This window comes from Xenopus laevis, chromosome 4L (assembly GCF_017654675.1).
Source record: "Xenopus laevis strain J_2021 chromosome 4L, Xenopus_laevis_v10.1, whole genome shotgun sequence".
Taxonomy (NCBI): domain Eukaryota; kingdom Metazoa; phylum Chordata; class Amphibia; order Anura; family Pipidae; genus Xenopus; species Xenopus laevis.
Genome location: NC_054377.1, coordinates 91,585,722 through 91,606,686, shown reverse-complemented (window position 1 = coordinate 91,606,686; position 20,965 = coordinate 91,585,722). Strand labels below are relative to the sequence as shown.

General features: G+C 36.2%; 1 protein-coding gene across 12 annotated transcripts in view; it reads right to left on the bottom strand.

Annotated features, from left to right (window-relative positions):
• osbpl9.L (oxysterol binding protein like 9 L homeolog) overlaps positions 1-20,965 on the bottom strand; it is a 75,421-nt gene that overhangs the window by 1,334 nt on the left and 53,122 nt on the right. For 9 of the 12 annotated variants that reach the window (XM_041590462.1, XM_041590463.1, XM_041590460.1 and 6 more), the window contains 16 exons: positions 18,001-18,039; positions 14,652-14,745; positions 14,142-14,246; positions 13,775-13,934; positions 12,201-12,215; positions 10,867-10,979; positions 9,612-9,730; positions 9,086-9,171; positions 8,343-8,517; positions 5,877-5,961; positions 3,423-3,533; positions 3,083-3,146; positions 2,610-2,750; positions 1,830-1,908; positions 1,050-1,141; positions 336-471 (listed from right to left, as the gene is read on the bottom strand). In XM_041590462.1, coding sequence (XP_041446396.1) covers positions 336-471; positions 1,050-1,141; positions 1,830-1,908; positions 2,610-2,750; positions 3,083-3,146; positions 3,423-3,533; positions 5,877-5,961; positions 8,343-8,517; positions 9,086-9,171; positions 9,612-9,730; positions 10,867-10,979; positions 12,201-12,215; positions 13,775-13,934; positions 14,142-14,246; positions 14,652-14,745; positions 18,001-18,039 — 1,614 coding nt within the window. The remainder of the gene's footprint in view (positions 1-335; positions 472-1,049; positions 1,142-1,829; positions 1,909-2,609; positions 2,751-3,082; positions 3,147-3,422; positions 3,534-5,876; positions 5,962-8,342; positions 8,518-9,085; positions 9,172-9,611; positions 9,731-10,866; positions 10,980-12,200; positions 12,216-13,774; positions 13,935-14,141; positions 14,247-14,651; positions 14,746-18,000; positions 18,040-20,965) is intronic. The other 3 variants (XM_018258419.2, XM_018258420.2, XM_018258423.2) reach the window with 1 other exon arrangement.

Genomic DNA, 20,965 nt, shown 5'->3' with positions numbered 1-20,965 from the left:
CACCAATACTGCAACAAAAAAATAAAACACTTGCTGGTTCAGGAATGAAATTTTATATTGTAGAGTGAATGATTTGCAGTGTAACAGTGTAATTTAGAAATAAAAATTACATCATAAAAATCATGACAGAATCCCTTTAAGAAAATATAAGCAGAAATACAAAATTAGTAACTGCAATAACTAGGTCCAATTATTTGGCAAAGCACACCTAAAAGGCGTCAATGCTAAAATTACAAAAAAAGAGCTGAGGGGTAAAAAAATTACCAAACGTTTATATGACCTGACCTTGCATCCAAGATTAATCAGTCTGCCTTACAAGATGCACTCGGTCTTACCCTGGTCTCCCATTGCTTCTCCGTCTCTTTGCGCTCTCTTGCTTCCGATCTCTGTTTCTCTTCTAGGCGGTGCTTTGCCTCAGTTGCTGAATCAATATCTTTAACTTTCAAGTTATATGTCACGTCTTTCCACAGCCTGGTAACCAGCACAAAATAAAATATTATTATTCATTTAAAACCGGATCATTAGGAACGGCCAAATGATAAATGTCATTGATGTATAAGAGTAAAGCATGCTACTGGAACCTTGTTCTTTTATGTCTCTGACGCCATCCATTAGTGCACTGGCCCATATCAACTTGTTACCCAGTATATACACGTTTATTTAGATCTGCAGCTCCTCTTCACTTCATTCCCTCACGAGGATCTCAAGCTTATCGGTCTAAATCCCCCCCCCCCGCCACCATCCCTCAACTTAACATACATGCAAAATATTAGGCAGAATGATTAAAATCTGCTTCAGCAAATCTAGCCATATATCTACAGCTTTTTACTAATGTAAACTCTATCAGTCTTCATTTACTGGTTTAACTGACCCTTAAAATCTCATGTGCAGGTAAACCTTATTTAATATCTAAAAATAATAAAAACATTATTTTGACATTGAAGAGAATTTCCCTTATGTAATTTTTCAAGTTTTCCCACATTGGGAGCTCAGTGGGATGATTAGGTGGTAACTGGTTGCTCTTAAATACTGTTTTTTAATTCATTCACCTTCGAGATTCAAATTCCTCCTGATCCTCCAGCTTCCGAACCTTCTTCTTTACTGTAGGCATTTTCTTGGTATCTATAAACACTGTATTCTCCTGTGTGGCAAACATCACGTGTCATTAAAAAAATAAGATTTTTCTGTGTACAGTCTAAACATTTAGCTTACAACACTGCTAAATGAATAGGCCAGTGGCACAGATAGGCTGATCTGCTCCAATGCACCTTGTCTTGTGTGCATATTGGAAGCCATGGAATTGGCCCATCAACATGACTCAGAATGGATTGTAATGCAGAGATGCATAGTTTAGCGATTCCAGCCTGGGCTAATGCTCATGTCTCAACACCAAGCCTGTCGATATACATACAAGATGAGGCAGATAGGAGCAGATCAGCCTTTTTCTCCACTTGTGTATGTACCCTAGCAAATAACACACTGTTTGTGCCACTGGCCATACATTTTGCAATCTGGTAGTAGAAAGATCATCATATTAAAAATCATATTAAAAAAGGCTAATACACTATGCTTCAGGAAATGAGTTGGGAAATTAAAAGGACACTATCTTCAGGATATGAGTTGGGAAATTAATTTTTTTAAATTACAAGCTGTACATTTTAACCTTCATTTAAAACAACAAACACTGCTAGAATCAATGCCAAAGAAAATGCTAGCTAAGGCTATACTATACTATACAAAGGCACTTCCTGCTTTCCTTTAGAATTCCAAATTAAAAATGTACAAAATGTTATGAACTATAGTATACAGAGTGGTGTATCATTCATTACCCCATTTGCATATTTTGCATACATGACGCCGTTCCATTCCCCTTCAATTGAACAGTAAGCTTTCTTGTCATTTGGTGAACTGCATGAAAGATATAGAAAAGAATCACATGGTGAAAAAATTACATTTTGTTTTAAGTGTGTATGGAAACAAGGTTACTAAATCAAATCACTACCTCCCATTGAATGATGGATAGAAGGGAGAAACACCTTAGCTGTCCTTCTAAAGAAAAAGATTTGGACATGTAAGCAGATATCCAAAGAGCAAAGGGGTAAATTTATCAAAGAGTGAAGTTCCACCACTAGAGAGAAATTCCGCAGCTCTCAATTCATTTCTATGGGATTTTGAAAGGCCTATTTATCAATGGGTGAAAGTGAAAGTTCACCCTTTGATAAATACGCCTATAAAAATCCCATAGAAATGAATGGAGAGTGGCGGAATTTCACGCTAGTGGCGGAACTTCACTATTAACTTCACTCTTTGATAAATATACCCCAAAGTCTTTTCAAACAGATGACCCCACCCCATGATACAAGATTATGCTTATAATGAGCAACCATGTGAGCAAGGGGCAGCACTAAAAGAAAGCATGAGTGATAGGGGAAGGGATCTGATGGCACCAATACACAATTCCTAGCAGCCTTCTCTTTTGTAACAGTGCAAGAAGAAAAAGAACCCAAAAGAGTTGATGCTAGAAGTATCCCTCCCAGAGAAAGTTTTGTAACTAAACATAAATCCATCTAATACATTGAAACAGATATAAGTAACCACCAAACACCTACTAGATTTCCGCAGTGACTCTGTGCTTCTTGCCTCCATAGAAAGGCTTGGTGTGGAATGTGACGGTGGCATTGTAACCAGTTTTGGAACAGTTAATGGTACATTCACCCCCAAGCTCAACCCAAGGCACTGTCAAGATAGATCTGAACAAAGCAAATATTTCTGGTAACATTTTCAAACACAATATGAGAGAAATCATAACTGCTGGGTATATAACTGCATAACACCTGGAATTAATTTATATGTGGATATTTAACAATATGACCTATATATACACACATATATACACACACACACATAGAATAGGGCAGACCCTTGTATAGAGTAAGCTTATTTATTTACCATCAAATGTCTGTTTAAGAGAAAAAATGGGAGATGCCCAATTATAAACAAAGGTATAGTTCTATATGCTATTTCGGTCATAATCCCTTGCCAGAAAAAGTGTGAGCAGAAGAGTTATTCGTGTGAAACTCACCTCCCATAGCCATTGGGGAACGTTAAGATGTAGTGCTCATCATAATCAAGGCAGGACACACAACCTGTCCCAGGAAAGAAACAAATATCTGCAGTAAGTATAAATGTACAACGCAAAATCATATATATATATATATATATATATATATATATATATATATATATATATATATATATATATATATATATATATATATATATATATATATATATATATATATATATATTTATATATATTCCCTCGCTATCCATGGGGCAGTTATGTGGACAGGACAAAACACAGGCTACACATGCCATTTACATTATTTTAAAATATTTCAGAAAAACAGTCAGATTCTTACCTTGCCCAATATTATGGACTCCAATAGACATCCCCAAGAATTTGGATTTTGTCCAGATGTGTGCATTGAACTGTATTCTCTTGTTGTAGCATTCGGCATAAAAGGCTGAAACTGCATGCAAAAAAGTGGACACTTGAACAAGTAGGAAAAATATGACCGCAGAGATTTTAGACTGAATCAACAATAAAGGGTTTTTTTTATCAAAGGTCGAGTTTTAGAGGCTTTTTTTATACCTTGAATAAACTCACAACTCAAATGTTTTTGGATTTATGAAAAAATGAGAATGGGAAAAACTCAAATCAGTGAATTCAGGGTGAAACACTGGAATATTCTAATTGATCTAGTTTTTGGCGAAAAAAACCCCGAAATCGATCAAATTAATTGAGTTTTCGAGCGAAACCCACCGAAAAAAACACAAACATCATAAAGGCTACAAACATCTTCAAATGGTTCAAGGGACCTCTGCCATTGACTTCTATATGACCTAGACAGGTTTTAGCTGGAGTATTTTTGGATTCAATCTATTTCCAGCTTTGAGGTATAACATTTTTAAAAAAAAAACTGAAAAATTTGAGGTTTTTTTTAACCCGAAAATTTGAGTTTTGCCTGAAAAATACCCTTGAAACTCAAATTTTTAAGGTAAAAACCAACTCGACCATTAATAAATAACCCCCTAACCGTCCGATATATATAGCGACACAGTTGTTAGAAGGACTGGGGAATCATTAGCAGGACTATGCCAACTGGAGGCCTATAGGGCAGACACAGCCTTACAAGGGAACTTTATAGCTACCTGCATTGGACACGGCCACAACTGATTTATATGCATGATATTTTATAGTAGAGCTGGCCAGAATCCACACTTATAAACCATTAAAGGAGAAGGAAAGGTAACTAGAAATTATATATTCCCTATAAGTAGATCTTCTAAGACTAGTCGCTAGTTTTTTTTTTTTATTCAAAAAATAATGTGCAATTTTTCAGTAAATTCCCTCTCATAAATTGTCAGGCCGTGCCACCATATTTGTATAGTTGCCACAACTTCCTTATTGTGTATGCACCAAAACTTCCTGACTTCGGAAAATGAATTGAGCGTTGTTGTGGTGATATGATGTTTCGATGCCTATTGGTTGTCAGGCGGTCCTATGATGGCCACCAATGATGTGCATTCAAATGTGAACACAGGCGCATCATTGGTGAAGTGAAAAAAACAGGATGCATTTAACCATGTGCACAAACAGAAAGTTAACTAATGAGTATAGAGTCTGCTTGGAGCAGGTGGATAGTAGCCTAGTAGGATTTTTGTGACAATGCTCGGGTCTAAGATTTCATTACTGGTTGGAGTGCATTTAAGAAAAAAAGGCAGCGAGCAGACAGGAATTACTGATGCTTGTAAGTACAGCATAAGGATGCCTTTACATTATGATAGTGTTTTTATCAAGCTTTTCTTGTCCTTTAAAAGGGCATCCATTCCATTATCTAGTGGAACAACCATTTCAATTACTGGCATTTAGAAAATCTTTGTAGCAGGATTGGCCGTACAGCACTCTTCATTACTTGATTTATTGCTCAGATGTTTGTAATTAAACGTTTGACAGTGCTCCAGGAAACCTGTTTAAAAAGGCTTAATACCTGCTTCTATATCTTAATATCTAATCAAACAAGAAGTCTAATAAAAGCCTTATTGACTATATTAACAAGAAACCTAATAAAAGCCTTATTTACTATATTAGCACAAATCTATAAGAGAAGTATATGTTCCAGGAAAGAGAAAAACATATAAATGAAAAGGCTGGAGTGATTACTTAGAGCATAGCTTAGACATGGTCTGTAGCAATAATACTATGCAGATTGAGATCTCAGATATGCAAGGATGTATCAAACCATTAAGGAAAAAGGATTTATTATTGTACCTAGCAATTCGCTGTATAATTAGCAAGCCAGTCTCCATCACACCATTTTAACCTCAATATTTTGATAAAAATACAGAACAATTTAACATTGTAATGGAGCACAACATAAATCAGCAGATTCAGATCCGTTTTGTTGGGAAATGTTAACAACAATGGCATGCATTGCTTCTTTAAATATAAAAATAGGTATGACTAGGCAACTGACAACGTATAAATGAATGTAAATGGCCAGATGGTATATGTAAGGCTATTGGCCAGTAGGATAGTTATGTTTCTACTGAAAACAAAAAAGCCCTAAGACTTTAATTGATCGGTGGGCAACAAGATTGGCTGACAATATACAAAATACATGTATAAGGAAAATGGTCTCTCTCTACTTGCCAGTTGCGTCAAGGTTTAAACCCCCCAAACAACAATGTTGCATTTTTTGGAAGTAGGATTGTTTCTAAATCATTGTCTTCAAAGGGCAATGCATGCTGGGAAACCTGACAATGGACAAATAGTGTGGTAAGTGTTTAAGAACAATGTGCTCTATACCTACTTGGCGGGTGGTGCGAGACCTGTTCGGACACAAATGTCACATTGTTTTTGGAAGCCCATGGAATTGGTCCTTCAGAAACTGGTTCCTGTTCAAAAAAAAATAAAAAAAAATTATGGGATGGCAAGTTAAAATGTACACATATTTGTACCAAATACAGCTTAGCAGTTAGACTGGCCACACCCAAATTAATACAGTGATGAAATTCAATCACTGTTTATATAGGCTCCCAAGCTCTTATTTAAAACTGTGTAATCCCCAGTTACCCAGTCAGCAATGAAAAACAGCTAGGGTGAGGATTATTTTATTGTTCCAACTTGGCAATGAAGTAGCCTTATAACTTCCAGAACTTTTTCACGATTTGTAGCCAATGCGTAGCCATATTTCACAGTCACAAGGGAAAACTGATAGTGCTGCCCACTCTACAGGATAAAATAGTGCTTACAACATAAGATTTGTTTAAGAATTGATTCTTGCCTGGAGTAAGCTGTATTTCCTTGATTTTATTCAGCCCAGTTCAACCTTACTAGGTATTTCATTAAGCTAAAAATGAAGCATTTCCATATAAAGGAAGAAATATTTAAATAAAATATATAATAAATAAAATGCAGGCAACAACAACTTACACAGATTTTAGTAATCACAACACCTTGCCATTAACAGGCCACAAAACATTCTAAAGGTGGCCATAGACGCACCAATAATATCGCACAAAACAAATATTCATACAATATTTGGTGTGTGTGTATGGTGGGAGATGAGATGACCAATATCGGCAGAAGACTTGGATATCGATCGGCTTGTCGATCTGACTGGCCAGAAGATTTTGATCAGGCACCTTTGACGGAACCGAACATCGGCCATTTTTAGTGCTGAATCGTCAGATAAAGGTAGAATTCTATTGTTTCTACGAAAAGATCTTTTGTAAAGATCTTTTCCAGAAAATATCATAATTGTAAAGTCTATGGCCACCTATAGTTTTCATTCTTACTGCTGGCTGCTCCATAGTTGTAAACATAATTGGAATAGTGTGGACTCTACAAATGTGCCCTTAGTTTTGTGTCATGACACCCAACCCCCCCCCAAATAAAGGAGTATGTATGCACCCAGGGCAAACCGCCTTAAGCTGGCTATAGATGCAGAGATAAAGTCTTATGAAACAATGGTTTGTATGGTTTTCGGACTGTGTGTGTATTTTACTGACATTTTTCATACCATAGCAATAGGTCTTTAGTGGATCGGACAAGTTAGCAGATTTCTGTTGGATAACAATAATGTTTCTGCATCTATTGCTTATCTGACGATATCAATGGGTGACTGTTTCATGGACATAACTTTGGTACGATTGCAGTCTGTCCGACCAGAACATTGTCTGATTTGTTAATTTTACTACTTTATGTAATCTGAATGGATAGTTGTAGGTCGGGAGGTACGTGGGACAAATGGATAAAATATACATGTCTATGGCCAGCTTTAGCCTGAGCTTTGCTACTTTGAAGGAAAATATAATTTATTTTAGTTATAAGGGATTCATGGAATATACTGTAACATTTTATTATCAATTAGTGTGCAATTTACATTTTTTCTATTGATTTTAAAATCATATATTTTCTATATGCAATAGCAAACATCTAACACTAGTGAATTATTTAGGTTTGAAGGTTTAGAACTGGACATGTAATGGGTTGCATGCTGGTTCGTGTGCAGCACCATATTCAGAATGAGGATCACTAGTGGTATCCAACGTTGTGTATCTTTTTTACTGATGACACAAAGATCTTCAACAGAACTGAAAGGGATCTAAGTAATCTAAAATTGCCGGGAAATGCAGTCTATATGGAAAGCCGAGAAAATACAAACAATGAAAAGGTATTAACAACAGAAATAGAAGGGGTCATATGGTCATTAAGAAGCCTCACCTTATATATTGTGATTTGGAGGACATAATTCCAGAAAGATATTAAAAATAAAAATAGATGTTTCATGCTCTAAATAACAAATTAGACATGAGACTTTTTTTTCATTGGAACACGCTAAAATTGGTAGTTTCACACAACGAAACCTGCCTGCGTATGGCAACCTTTAGACAGTTAGTGACTTGGACTTAAGACTTTTTTGCTTGTATTCTTGAGAAAGGTTCTCTGAGTAGTACCAAAATATTGACCCCATGCCCTCACGCTTGCATTTATCCTACTGAGATAGCACCTAAGTTATTTAGGTTTGGCGTGAATCCCTATACTAGTCTTTTACATAAAATATATACTGTATATATTTTAAAACATGTTTAAACAAAAACATAATATAATTGGAAGACACAATGGACCATCTGTCTTTTTTTTGCATTCAAATGCCATCAAAGATGACCTTATGCTTAGTGTCATCAGTCTTTACACTTATAAGTGGTAGGTGAAATTTACATACAAATAAGACTTTTAAATTTCTTAGTGTATGTCAGAACAAAACACTCACAGGATTTTCATCATTTTCAAGCCCTGGTAAAGCCCAGTGACATTGGAAGACTTCTCCCAGGATTGGGTTATAAGGCTTCTTTGCAACAGATCCTTTCCTGCCAGCATGAAAAGCAGATAGGTACCACTTGACCACCTGTATCATCCTGTCTTTAGGCTCCTTATGTTCTCCAATGCTAGAAAGCAAAGACAAAAACACTTACTTTACAAACCCTCTGGAATTCTTTTAAAGTATAAGTAAAACTTTAAACCGAGTGATGAGAGTGCTATTCTAAGCACACTTGCAATGTACATTATTTATTTATTTTTTAAATTCCAAGATATTAAAGGTTACATGTGCTGTTAACATGAGTGAATTTTGTTACAATAGCACCACCTGCTGGTCATTTACTGACCACCAAGTAGTCAAGGCAGTTGTCAGAAGAAAGAAAGACTGCTCTGATATTCATCAGGTTAGGAAAGATTTTAGAAATGTTTATTATTTACCTAACCAGAAGAACATCAGACAAGCCCTCTTTCTTTCTCCTGACAACTTCCTTGACTACTTGGAGGTCAGAACGGTCGGAAAATGACCAGCAGGTGTTGTAACTAAATTAATTCATGTTAAAAGTACATGTAGCCTTTAACATCTTGGAATTAACAAATAAATAAATAACGAATGTACATTGCATAAGTGCTTAGAATAGCAGTCTCATCAAAACAAGAGTAGGAAAGGGAGAACAAGTTAATCTGCATCAGCCATACCTGACAAACAAATCTGGGTGTGCAAAGAAATCCGCATACATTTCCAGGAGAGATCTTCGTTCAAGAATAAAGGTGGGAAGTACAACCTTAGTGTGGACACATTTAAAATAGAAAAAAATAGATCCCTGTGAATGACAGATCCGTACCCACAAATTTCCAACTAAAGAAAACAAAATTAATGATGTCGATATACTGTTCTTAATCAGTGAGAGATTTTTCACCAATTCAGTTTATTCAGAGCACATAAAGACAAAACATTATACATTAATGTAATGTCTATTTAACTAGGGTTAAATTACGTATATTTTTCTGCATACAAGATGATGTGAATGTATAATGTATGTAAAATGTGACCTTAATCATCTCTCTCGCAAACATCAAAATTAGATAATTATAATATTACTGTATAGTACAGCTAAATGAAAAAAAAGTGAACCAATATACTTTAATAACTTATTTCATAGTAGAGTGTAATGAGAGTCGGGTGATCTACATTATAGAACAAACACTGTAGCTTTTCACCTACCTTAGTGAGGTCCATTCCCAGACGGACCTGGGACAGAAGGTGCATGATAACACTTTTGTGCTCTTCCACAGACTCTCCTTCCCCATCATCATCACGATCATCATGAGTGTCAAATTGTTCTACAGGACAGAGAGTAACAAGTGGAACTATATAAAGCCTTAGAAAAGTGATAAATAGTGATAACGCAAAGATGGGTTGTGAAAATTTTGAGTTTAATGAGAAACTAATGACAATTTACATGGGGATTACTATATTCGACACAAGGTCGGGCCAATCAGTCACTTCCATTCCCTTATATGATTTACAGTTCTTTTATATAAACGCTACTTTTTATATACCATTTATGGTAACTGAAAACCTTTATTGAGCCTTTACTAAAGATGCAAGATTATATAACTTTTTATTTGACAGCCCTGAATTGAAACTTAATGTGTGGGACAGTGAATATCTGTTTTAGTAGTTTACATGACAAAGCAGAGGTTTCCCAATTATTGGGATGCCTCCCTCCCCACCATGGGACCCAGGGGAATGAATAGAGGCCAGTCTGAAACCCAGTCAAGTGAAAGCTTATGTGAGATCTTGGATATTCCTAAAAATAAAGTACAGGTATGGGACCGGTTATCCAGAATGCTCGGGACCGGGGGTTTACCGGATAACGAATCTTTCTGTAATTTGGATCTTCATAACTTAAGTCTACTAGAAAATCATGTAAACATTAAATATATCCAATAAGCTGGTTTTGTTTGCAATAAGAATTAATCATATCTTAGTTGGGATCAAGTACAAGGTACTGTTTTATTATTACAGAGAAAAAGGAAAATATTTTTAAAATTTGGATTATTTGGATAAAATGGAGTCTATCGGAGACAGCCTTTCCATAAATCAAAGCTTTCTGGATAAATAGTTTCCAGATAATGGATCCTATACCAGAATAGTGTTAGAACCACTGTTCCATGTATTCATAATCACAGCTCCCTGGACTCCCTGCTTGCCTTGACTTGTACCATTATATTTGGAAGGTTAAATATAAGAATGGACCTTTGAAGTATAGGGATTATATTGATGGCAGAGCTGGATGTTACTTTATTATAAGTGAACTGGGATCATCCCAGTTCATTCCTGGAAAGCATTGTTTGTCCCTTTTTAAAACAGTTTTGACCAGCACTGATCTGTGTACTTTCATAATTATGTGACTTGAAATAATCAGAAATAATCAGATAATCAAATATTTGGGGAACAGATTAATAATGACTACCTGCTTCATTTGTCCCGTTGGACATAGAGGAATTCAGAGATTCCGTAGTGTTCGGTCTTTTTAGACTGGCCCCTGTGCTGCTACGTGTTAAGGCTGTTGCAGACTCTGATGAGCTGTAATAAACAAACATTCATTATTTTACAAAACATTTGATAACGAAATTCCAAAGGTTTTTTCAGTAAATTCTTGCATACAAGAGCAGGCACAAACAGGACCATAGTCAATACCAAATCTTTAAGGTTGTGGACAAACAGGAACATAAAACCGCAGAAACTGTGCTGCAAGGTTTTTTTATTCAAAATAAAAAAACCTTGCAGCACAGTTTCTGCGGTTTTATGTTCCTGTTTGTCCACAACCTTAAAGATTTGGCATTTGCATTGCTTCTTATTTGGGACAGAAGCTGTGGCGCAGGAGCTTTATCGTGACACTGGTACAAACTTTTTCTTCTTTCGACCATAGTCAATACATGTGGTCTATAATTTTTATTAAAAGGTTCCAACAACCTTTAACATAGTGTAAATGTATGTCTGTCCAATGAGTTAATATCTTTAATAGACTTTCCTTGTCCTTTAAAGGGTGTTGGAACCTTTTAGCAAAATAATGGACAGCATTTATTGACCATGGTCATGTTTGTGCTGGCTCATGTTTGCAATAATTGTCTGGTGTTTCTCCTCAAGCTGAATGTCTGGGGCATGGGCAGCTGGACCACCTGTGTTATGTGGTGAATCGACCTTTTTGTTCAATAAACCTGGATCTTTTCTACAAGTCCCTTTTTCAGTTAAACAAAAAGTAAAACCCAAATTTAAATTTTGTTTTCATTATGTCAAAGACAAGACAAATGAAAAAGATGGAAAGTGATGACAACAATACAGGAAATGAAGCAGGAAAGTTTTTGACGGCTTTTTATGTTAATGGTAAACAATCAAAGATGAGGAGTGGCCATCCAAATGTGCCACACATCAAACAATTCTAAAAAGCAATAAATGTGCCAGTAACAGGTTTTTGATTATAGATCTGTGGTCTGCTAGATGACCTGCTACATTTAAAGCACTAGAATATGGGTCTTTGCTAGGCTAAAGCCACACTTGTCTGTGATTACATCAGTGCAATGGACCAAACAGCCAAAGCCTAAAATATAAATAGGATATTTATTTCTAGGATATACTGTATATCTTAGTTCAGTCCTAGAAACATAGCTGGGAAAATAGACATCCATTTATAAGCATGTAATCTATACCGTGTGTGGGATTTAAAAACAGCATGCTGGATTATAAAATGTCAGTAGAGTCCATTAGTCCAATTAGAGTGGATTTATGAGTTGTATTTGTCCTTACCAACTAGAGGGAAGTCTGGCAGCACAAGGAAAGCAAAGAAACATAAGTACAGCTGAAGGACATAATATTCAAGAGTTAAAAAAAGAAAGAAAAGTAGACAGCACAGTGATCAGCACAATACAGTATTTTATATATATATATATATATATATATATATATATATATATATATATATATATATATATATATATATATATATATATATATATAATATGTCCAGAAGTACCTGCACTCTAACCACTTCTATGTCTTCACTGGTGCTTGGTCAAAAAAGTATTGTACAACAATCGAAGATGGACCAGCACTCCAGTTAAATCAAACAATAGTGTTTTTATTCAGACATCACTGTGCATGTCTGAATAAAAACACTATTGTTTGATTTAACTGGAGTGCTGGTCCATCTTTGATTGTTGTACAATACTTTTTTGACCAAATATATAAATATATATATATTGCTCTGTCCGATAGTAGGTGTGCACCCACAGGTCTTATGCAAAATGAAAATGGTGTTTATTCAAAAAACTGCTAACGTTTTGGCTACCACTCTAGCCTTTCTCAAAGTGCATTACATAAACAAAGTCAATCATTTAAACCCTCAGTGGCGGAAAAGGGAGACCATGACGTCATTATGCATCAGTGTAGGTGGGTGAACAAATAAAGATAAAGCAAAAAAGAAAGAAAGGGGAAAAAATTAAAAACGGAAAGCTATACATATAAGACAACAATACATAAATCAATATCAGACAGACATGTAGGTGTGGTAGTTAATCATAAAAATGGCAACAAAATAGCAATATGTAAAACCCCCTGTATATTTGTAGAGGAAAGGGGGAAGTACTGCTGCATAGAGTCCATGAGGCTTTAGTTCTTGTCCGTACAAATAATGCGCATCAGGCAGACAAGTCAATAGGCAGATCTAAATTACGGAACTATGTGACCATTGCTATTTGTAACCTAGAACACAGGCATTGTAAAACATGTAGGTATCCAGCACAGTGAATAAAGATCATGTGATTTTAGTGTAATGTGCAATAACTTTGTACTGCAGCTAGAACACCAAGAGGTGTGCCACTTAAACAGAATATTACGTAAAGTATTCAGATTGCATTAAGGCAATACTGCTGAAAATAATACCCAGTTCAGCCTAGTTATATAAACTGTGCATTCAGTGTGGTCTGCAAGTCCCGTTACAGAAAAATCTAGATCCAGAAATCTAAGTTGGCAAAAGAATTCAGTATAACCTAAGGGTGGCTTTTGTGCTTAAATCATTGCATTATGACTCAGAGGATCCTCAGTTCTTTTGCCAACTCCTTGCGGCCTTGGCAAGTCATTGTATCTCTCTGTGCCTCAGAAACACAAGTGTTCTAGGGGCCTGGATGCATTTAATTATCAGTGCTTTATATTTATAATTACAATCAACAGTGTGATCTTTGCCATGTAACATCTAGTATGTAAAGCCAAATAAATGTAATTTTTTGCAGGCTTGAGGAGGTTATTAGCGTTATTAGGATTATATATATATATATATATATCATTTGCAAGGTTAAAACGGTTTGAATTTTTGTTATACTTACTCCATACAACGTTTTGGTGAGGTGCTACTCTGATAGAACTCATCTGCATCATAGAATTCATCCTCACTGCTGGAGTAGGAGAAATCTGGGACCGTGTTCGGCGACAAGTTGACATGACTGGGGGAAGTCAGACTGCTACTAGGAGCAGACAGACCGCTTCCTGCATTGTGAAATAAAAGTGATCAGAGATTGCACAGAGATATAAATTAACAAAGCCCTAAAAAAAGCAAAAAACAAGCAGTTTTTACTAGAGACCAGCAAAACGAAGTCATCAATTAAACCATCTGATTTGTATGAAGATAAGTTCAGAGCCTAAATATAAGCAAAAATATCTATAAAATATATTTTAGTTTGGTAAACAACGTACCTGTGCTGATGGGAGTAGGACTCTGGTGGCTTCCAAGGTTGCTCAATACTGGCCCAACAGCTAGGGAGGAGGGTCGTGGCTCCGCTTTACAAAGCTGTGCTGATTCTGAGGGAAATTAACTATTATTAGTAGAACATATTTATTTCTTAGAAAGCAAGATGCTTCTGATTCAGGTCACTGTTGCTGTATTCTTTGTGGCTGTGGATTCAGGTGTCTGTGTTACACCCTTGGTAATCGATAAAGCATAAAGGTGAATCAATCACAGCTCCAAACAGTAATTTTAAACTGCAAAATATTTATTAGCAGTGTTTGCGCACTACATGTTTCGGGCAGTGCCCTTTTTCAAGTGTTGTGATTGATTCACCTTTATGCTTTATATTTATTTCTTAAACAGCCTGAAATATTACAAATTTGCTTACAGAGTCAAATTCAATAACATTAAAAATAATCTGATCTACAGTTATCCAAAGATGATTCATGCAGAAAAAGACTATGTAAGGTAACTCTTACCTGGTACTGGGGAAGCCTGTGTAGGCATATTGAGGATCACAGTTGATTCCAAAGCACTGGGTTGATAGATTGAATCCACAGGATTTATGGTACTCTAAAAAAAAAAGTCAATAGGTACAAAGTCAAACTGCTAGCCCAATGATTTTCAGATGATCTTGTTCAAAATGGCAGGCTTATTTCTTCAGTCTATACAACAAGGGAGAATATAGTTTAATTATAAATTGAAACACATTGTAAAGTAAAATCAGCATGAACTGTTCAAACCTGCAAGCCACAAAATAATAAGGTTGCATATGCAAGCCTGGTCTGCATGGCCTATATACAGCCTTCATTGCAATAATCATCTGAAAATCACCTGAAGCTTAAAATATAACATTTTAAAAAATATCATTAAACAAAAAATACAATGAAAGTACAGTTTGGAAGTTAAATGGTCAGTACTGGAATTTGATGCTGTGGCTGGTAGTAACTATTTACCTTTTATAGCTGGCCAAGGCTACACAAAGGACTTCTACAATATAAACAGAAACTGTGATTTCTGACAGCAGCAAAAATAATTGTACTGGTAGTCCACTATTCAAAACTAGAAATGCACTTTTTTTTACAATAATTCGGATTTTGCTATAATAGTGAACTTTAAAACTGAACTGGGTCCAGAAATGTTGATATGTTCATCTCCTTTAAACATCCATTCTTTATTACTGAAAATGTTCATGAAAACTATTGAAAATAATACATTTCCTGGGAATCTTCTTTTTAATATTGCACTACCACTTGAACACCATTGAAGATCAACACAAGTTTCTCTAAAGGCACATGGGATGATATGTTGCCCTTTGCAGTGGAAAATGCACACAAGAAAACCACTGTGATTGGTTTATAGTGAATGTAATAGCCTGAAATGTATTAAATAACTTGGCATTACAAACTGCTCCACTGAAATGGAGAAGCTATTTGAATGAGTATAGGAATGCTTTCAATGCTTACTCGGCAAGTTCAGTTGCTGTAGTCACTACTAAATACTGACATGACCTAAAAGACTGAAAATCATAGTCAATAAATACATTTTGATATATCTAAGAGTCCTCAACACTAAATTATAATTATAGATTTATGTAATCATTTTAAGTGTATGGGCCAAGTTGGTGGTTTATATGATTTTTTTTAGACAAAGTTTAAAATACTGTCCCTCTACTGTAAATATAAAAACATGAATTCCACTACAACGCTAGTAAAGTAAAATACTGCGGTAGTGACACACAAAAAAATCTCATTCTCAACCAAGTAATACATACAAACTTAGCTCTATCTAGAAAACAACTGCAACAGTCAAATGTTTGCTTTTCACTGTAGCACAAAAATACAGTAACAGAATATAATAACGGTGCATATTGCAAGTGGTGATGAAGACTAATGGACCAAGCTAAGCTCAAAAACTTGTCCTATTAAAAGGGGCATACCACCAAAATCAAACCTAACTTCAATGAACAATACTGAAGCCTAAATATCCTTTTTGTTACATGTATGCCTTTCCCTAAGCTTTCCTGATTCCCATTTTGCAGACACTAGTGGTAACTTAATTTACAGTTTATGCCTCAAAGTCCAACAAATAGGGGCAGATTAATCAAGGGTCGAAGTGAATTAGAGGGAATTTTCAAAGTAAAAAAATTCGAAATTCAAAGTAATTTTTTGGATACTTCGACCATCGAATAGGATACTACAACTTCGAATTTACTTCGATATAGTTAGTTAGGCAAACATGTAACGTATAAAGGCTGGAGTGACTGGGTGTCTAACATAATAGCCAGAACACTACTTGAGTGTGTGGGGGGCACATGGGTCATATCTGTTGCTTTTGAATCTGAGCTGAATGCTGAGGATCAATTGCAAACTCACTAAACGGATATGCACCAAGTGGCCCCCCTTCAAGTCGCGGACTAGCTTAGTTATAGAGCTAACTAACTATATTAGAAACATTTTTTATTTTGCACAGCCTATCTATTTACCCAGTTTTTATTTTCACACTCAACTGTTCCTTTTGACCTTTATTCTCAAGAAACAAGGTCACATCAAAAATGAACATCGCAGGGGAATTCTTATATTCACACAAACATCTGGATATAACAGTCACCTAAGCCTCACACAATTTAACAGTTAGATAAATTATCCCACACTGGTGACAGGTGGTTACCACTGAATCTATGGCAGGCAGCCTACATGGCTGATGGTAATATGCTTGCAGAGCAAATGCCTGGTGTGCCATGGACCTTAAATGTCAAAAAGATGGATCTGCATTTTCCTCTAGAACACGGTTTATTAACTTTGGGTCCATATGTTGCTGGACTAAAGCTTTCAGCATGCTTTTACATAATTCTGTACATTGATGAATGCTGACAGATGTAGTCTGAGGACAAAAGCTTAAGAAACAGAGTATAATTAGTAGTTCATAGTGCTCAAGCCCTGTGGCTGCACCAAACTAGACTGCTGGCAATATAATATTTTGGTGCCCTTTAAACACAGAATTATGTACTAAAGTCAAATACTTCTATTTTGTATCCATTTGTCAAGTTGCAAAAATCACACTAACTAAAATCTTTCATATTATAGAATCACAAACAGACCTGAAGCTGTTTAAATGTAGCTTTTGTAGCAGTACATTGACCTTGAGGAAGAATCATCTCATTGGTAACTTAGGCAGTTTTGTTTTTCTGTGCTGTGAAGCAATATTTCTATGCTCTCCCAATGGTAACACCTTTTTATGCCCATAAATTCTTATGTCATACGTTCCCAAGTTTAAAAAACTCTGTGATTTCTTTGTTTGTGGTTCTGACACTGAGTTCAGAATCCATGGAACTGTCAAAAATTTTTTATCTTTTTACCTTAAGTGATCTCCAGTTCTTGACGTTCAACACAATTTCTTTCTTTGCAACGATGGAATTGATATGGTTCGGAAATTGCCTTTTACTAATAAGTAACTGCTTTTCAGAAATCACTTATGCATTTTGGCACTTTTCTGCTAGTATGTACAGGTGGTAGCACTTACAGTTGATCAAATAACACAGCACTTTTTATTAAGAGCAAATGGCTCTAAATTACTTTTGCTTATACCGTAATTATTATTTCTTGTTAACTTATTTTAAATTATATTTAGTAAATTATATTTTGCATTTAGATTTAATTTCAGAACTAAGGGGGGAGTCGAGTAATTAACGTTATGGAGGTAGAATGCAAATCAGAAAAGATGCAAGTACAAAAAAAAATGACCTAAAATATACGGATTGTTGGAGGATCTACATTACGGCTTTGCAAAAATATTTTGGAAAAAGTAAACCATCAGGTGAAAACTTACTATAAATCCATCTGCGTGCTTCTCCTCGTTAGTTTGGTCCTTAAGAAAAACAAATGTTACAAACATGAACATGCAGCAAGCTTTGGAATATAAATAACAGATTTTGGATGTGGGTGTGAAGGGCAGGTGAACAGAAAATACTTGTTCTCTAAGGTAGCACATTTTATGGGGATCTGCAAACTTCTATTTATTGATGAAGCACATACATGTAACTATTATACAGCAGACTCCATGACGGGGGGGGGGCATGGGGCAGGGACTACAGGGTTTGCTGTAACAGTCTCTCTCTATTCATGCACATTATCTCTTTTAACTTGGGTGCTTGCTGCAAACAAGCAGGAGAGCAGCTGAATTGTGCGGGGAGTTAGGAAGGGCTGCAAGGATTTGTGCAATAGACCCCCCCCCCACAATGATAAAAAAACAACAACTGAGTAATCTGTTAAGCAACTAGATAGAGATCTGAACTATAAAACCAGTTTAAGAGACCCATTCAAACATTCACTAAAAGTATGGGGAATATAGATGCCATTTTTGGACTTTATATCTTTATACTGGCTAAAATAAACAGAGGGGTGATGCCTGAAGTGTTAAATTGAAGAATTAGCTTTTTTTTATTATTTATATGAATGCAGTAACTTTGCTTATCTACTAACTAATGCCTGTTGCCTTGCATTAAAATAGTTAATAATGCACTATAATAATGTTATTTATGAGCAATGAAATTAGCAAAGATAATACACTGGAGGTGAAAATTCACCATTTAAAAAAATTTAATGACTGAGTCTCTTTAAAACTGCAGTTTTAGGCATCTAGTTGGGGACATGCAACAGAACTGACATATTTACTACACAAGCATAAAAACGGTACGATATCTTCTGTGTTATTGTGCTTAATACCAGTTAGCATATCTTATGTAATGTGTCCCCACCATCTGGGGAAATATTTAAAATGGTGGAATACCCCAGTCATAGTTGAAAAACAAGAGAATCAGTTGAATCTCATTTGCAAATTCACCTTTGAACTACCTTTTAGTATGATATAGATTGTGATATTCTGAAGAAGTTTGCAGTTGGCCTTCATTTTAAATTTTTGATTCAGCTAGCTGTTCAGGAATTTCAACAACTATTTAATTGCTAGGGTTCAATATACCGTAACCAAGGTACGAGGCAGAGGCTGAGCAAAGAGAATAGAAGATGAATAGGAGAGGGTCTGACTAGAATGATAAATAATAAAAATTAACAGAAATAACATTGTATCCTTACAGAGTAATAGCTTTTTGCTGTTTCAATTACCTGCATTTGAAAGCTGGAAAGTGGCAGAAGACCAGCACAAAAGAATAGGATTCTATAACATACTAAGAGTATCTTAAAGGAGAGATTTTGTGTAAAAAATAAAAATGTACCAGTGCGTTATACTCATTAAGATATATAAGAATTGTGCTTAAAAAAAGTAGTGTTTCAGGCTGATTTCAGGAATATTTCTGCAAAAACCCTAATAATCCCTCTCTTTCTCTTCCTGCTCCCTGAATTCCCAGACTGTGCAGGGCAGCTGGCGTCACAAAGCACACTGCACTGATGGACAGGAACCAATCAGCAGCTAGTAGGACCTGATAGGGAACTGAAGCCTATCTTTGCTTGAGTGACTGCAGGGCTGTGATTGGCTGCCCCCCTCCTACTGTGCTTCTGGCAGGGACACGGACAGGGACCAGAGAACATATATAGGGAGCTCAAATAAAGTGGCTAATTTTAAAGATAATATTAATTTTTAGCACCATGTAAAAGCAACACAATATATTACTCATTATTGCCTACAAAATTAGGGTTTTTTCATTTATCTTATATGTCTCCTTTAGAGGTTAACCACCCCTTCAAAAGTCTATGACAGTTACGATTAACTAAGGGGGTAAAGCTGCAAAATTTGCAGACTGGTCTAGAAATAGCAGTCCTATAGCCAGGTTGGCTAACCACTACAGCTGTATGGCAGATTCCACAGCACCCTAAATTAGATGGAAAGGGGACTATTTGCAGGAAAAGAAACTGCCTGTGTATAAAGCATATATACACATTAGACTTCCTTAGTATCTCACATGTACCTAAAAATAGGAGGAAAAACACTTTAAACAGCCTGGGGCATATATCTCATGTACCAGAACAAGTCTAAAAGGAGGGCAGTACATAGGAGACAGGCTTGGACTGACATCCTCTGGCATCTGTTGATGCTGACAAATCCCAAAAAGGATGCTGAAACATGTCCTAGACAGTCACTGTTTTTGGGCCTGTGGGGTGAGTTGTTTGGGCCTCTGAATACCTGAAATGCCAGTGCCCATTTTGAATCTCAACCTGGACCTGCAAATACTAAAGAGGAAGAAGATGGGGCAAGAACTTATCATTGTCATACAAATGCTGACAAATGTTACTACGTGTAAACAATAGACATTTTAAACTTCAATACAGAAGTAATTCCACATTACTTCCGAGGGGCAGGGGATGCTGACGACAGCATCCCCTGCCCCTCGGAAAGTCTTTTCCTGGGGAAGGAAAGAGCAGACTCCTGCTCCAGAAGCTGCCTGCAACAATCCCAGTCCAACATCAGCTCCCGCTCCTTCTCCAAGTTCGAATTGTTCTTCCAGTAATGCAGGCTGGAGCTGAGGTGGTGGAGGAGCTGGGCAGTGACAGGTTCAGCCCGGGCCGGGAGGAGAGACTGTTGGCTCAGTCCCAGACCCGCAGTGTCAGTGTGGCCACGTCTGAGAGCGGCATGAGCTGGAGGAGCGAGGGAGAGGCAAGCCAGGGAGGAGAAATCGAGCACCGCTGGATGGATGGTCGCCCTTTCGCCTTTTCTGAAGAGGACAGGAAGTGGAGTTTCTGTAAGTTATATCTTAATAAAGGCTTTGCTATTTTAAAGTTTAATTTGCGTTGGTGTTTTTTCGTTGTGTAGGAAAGAATTTTTAAAATTTTCTTTTTGATGT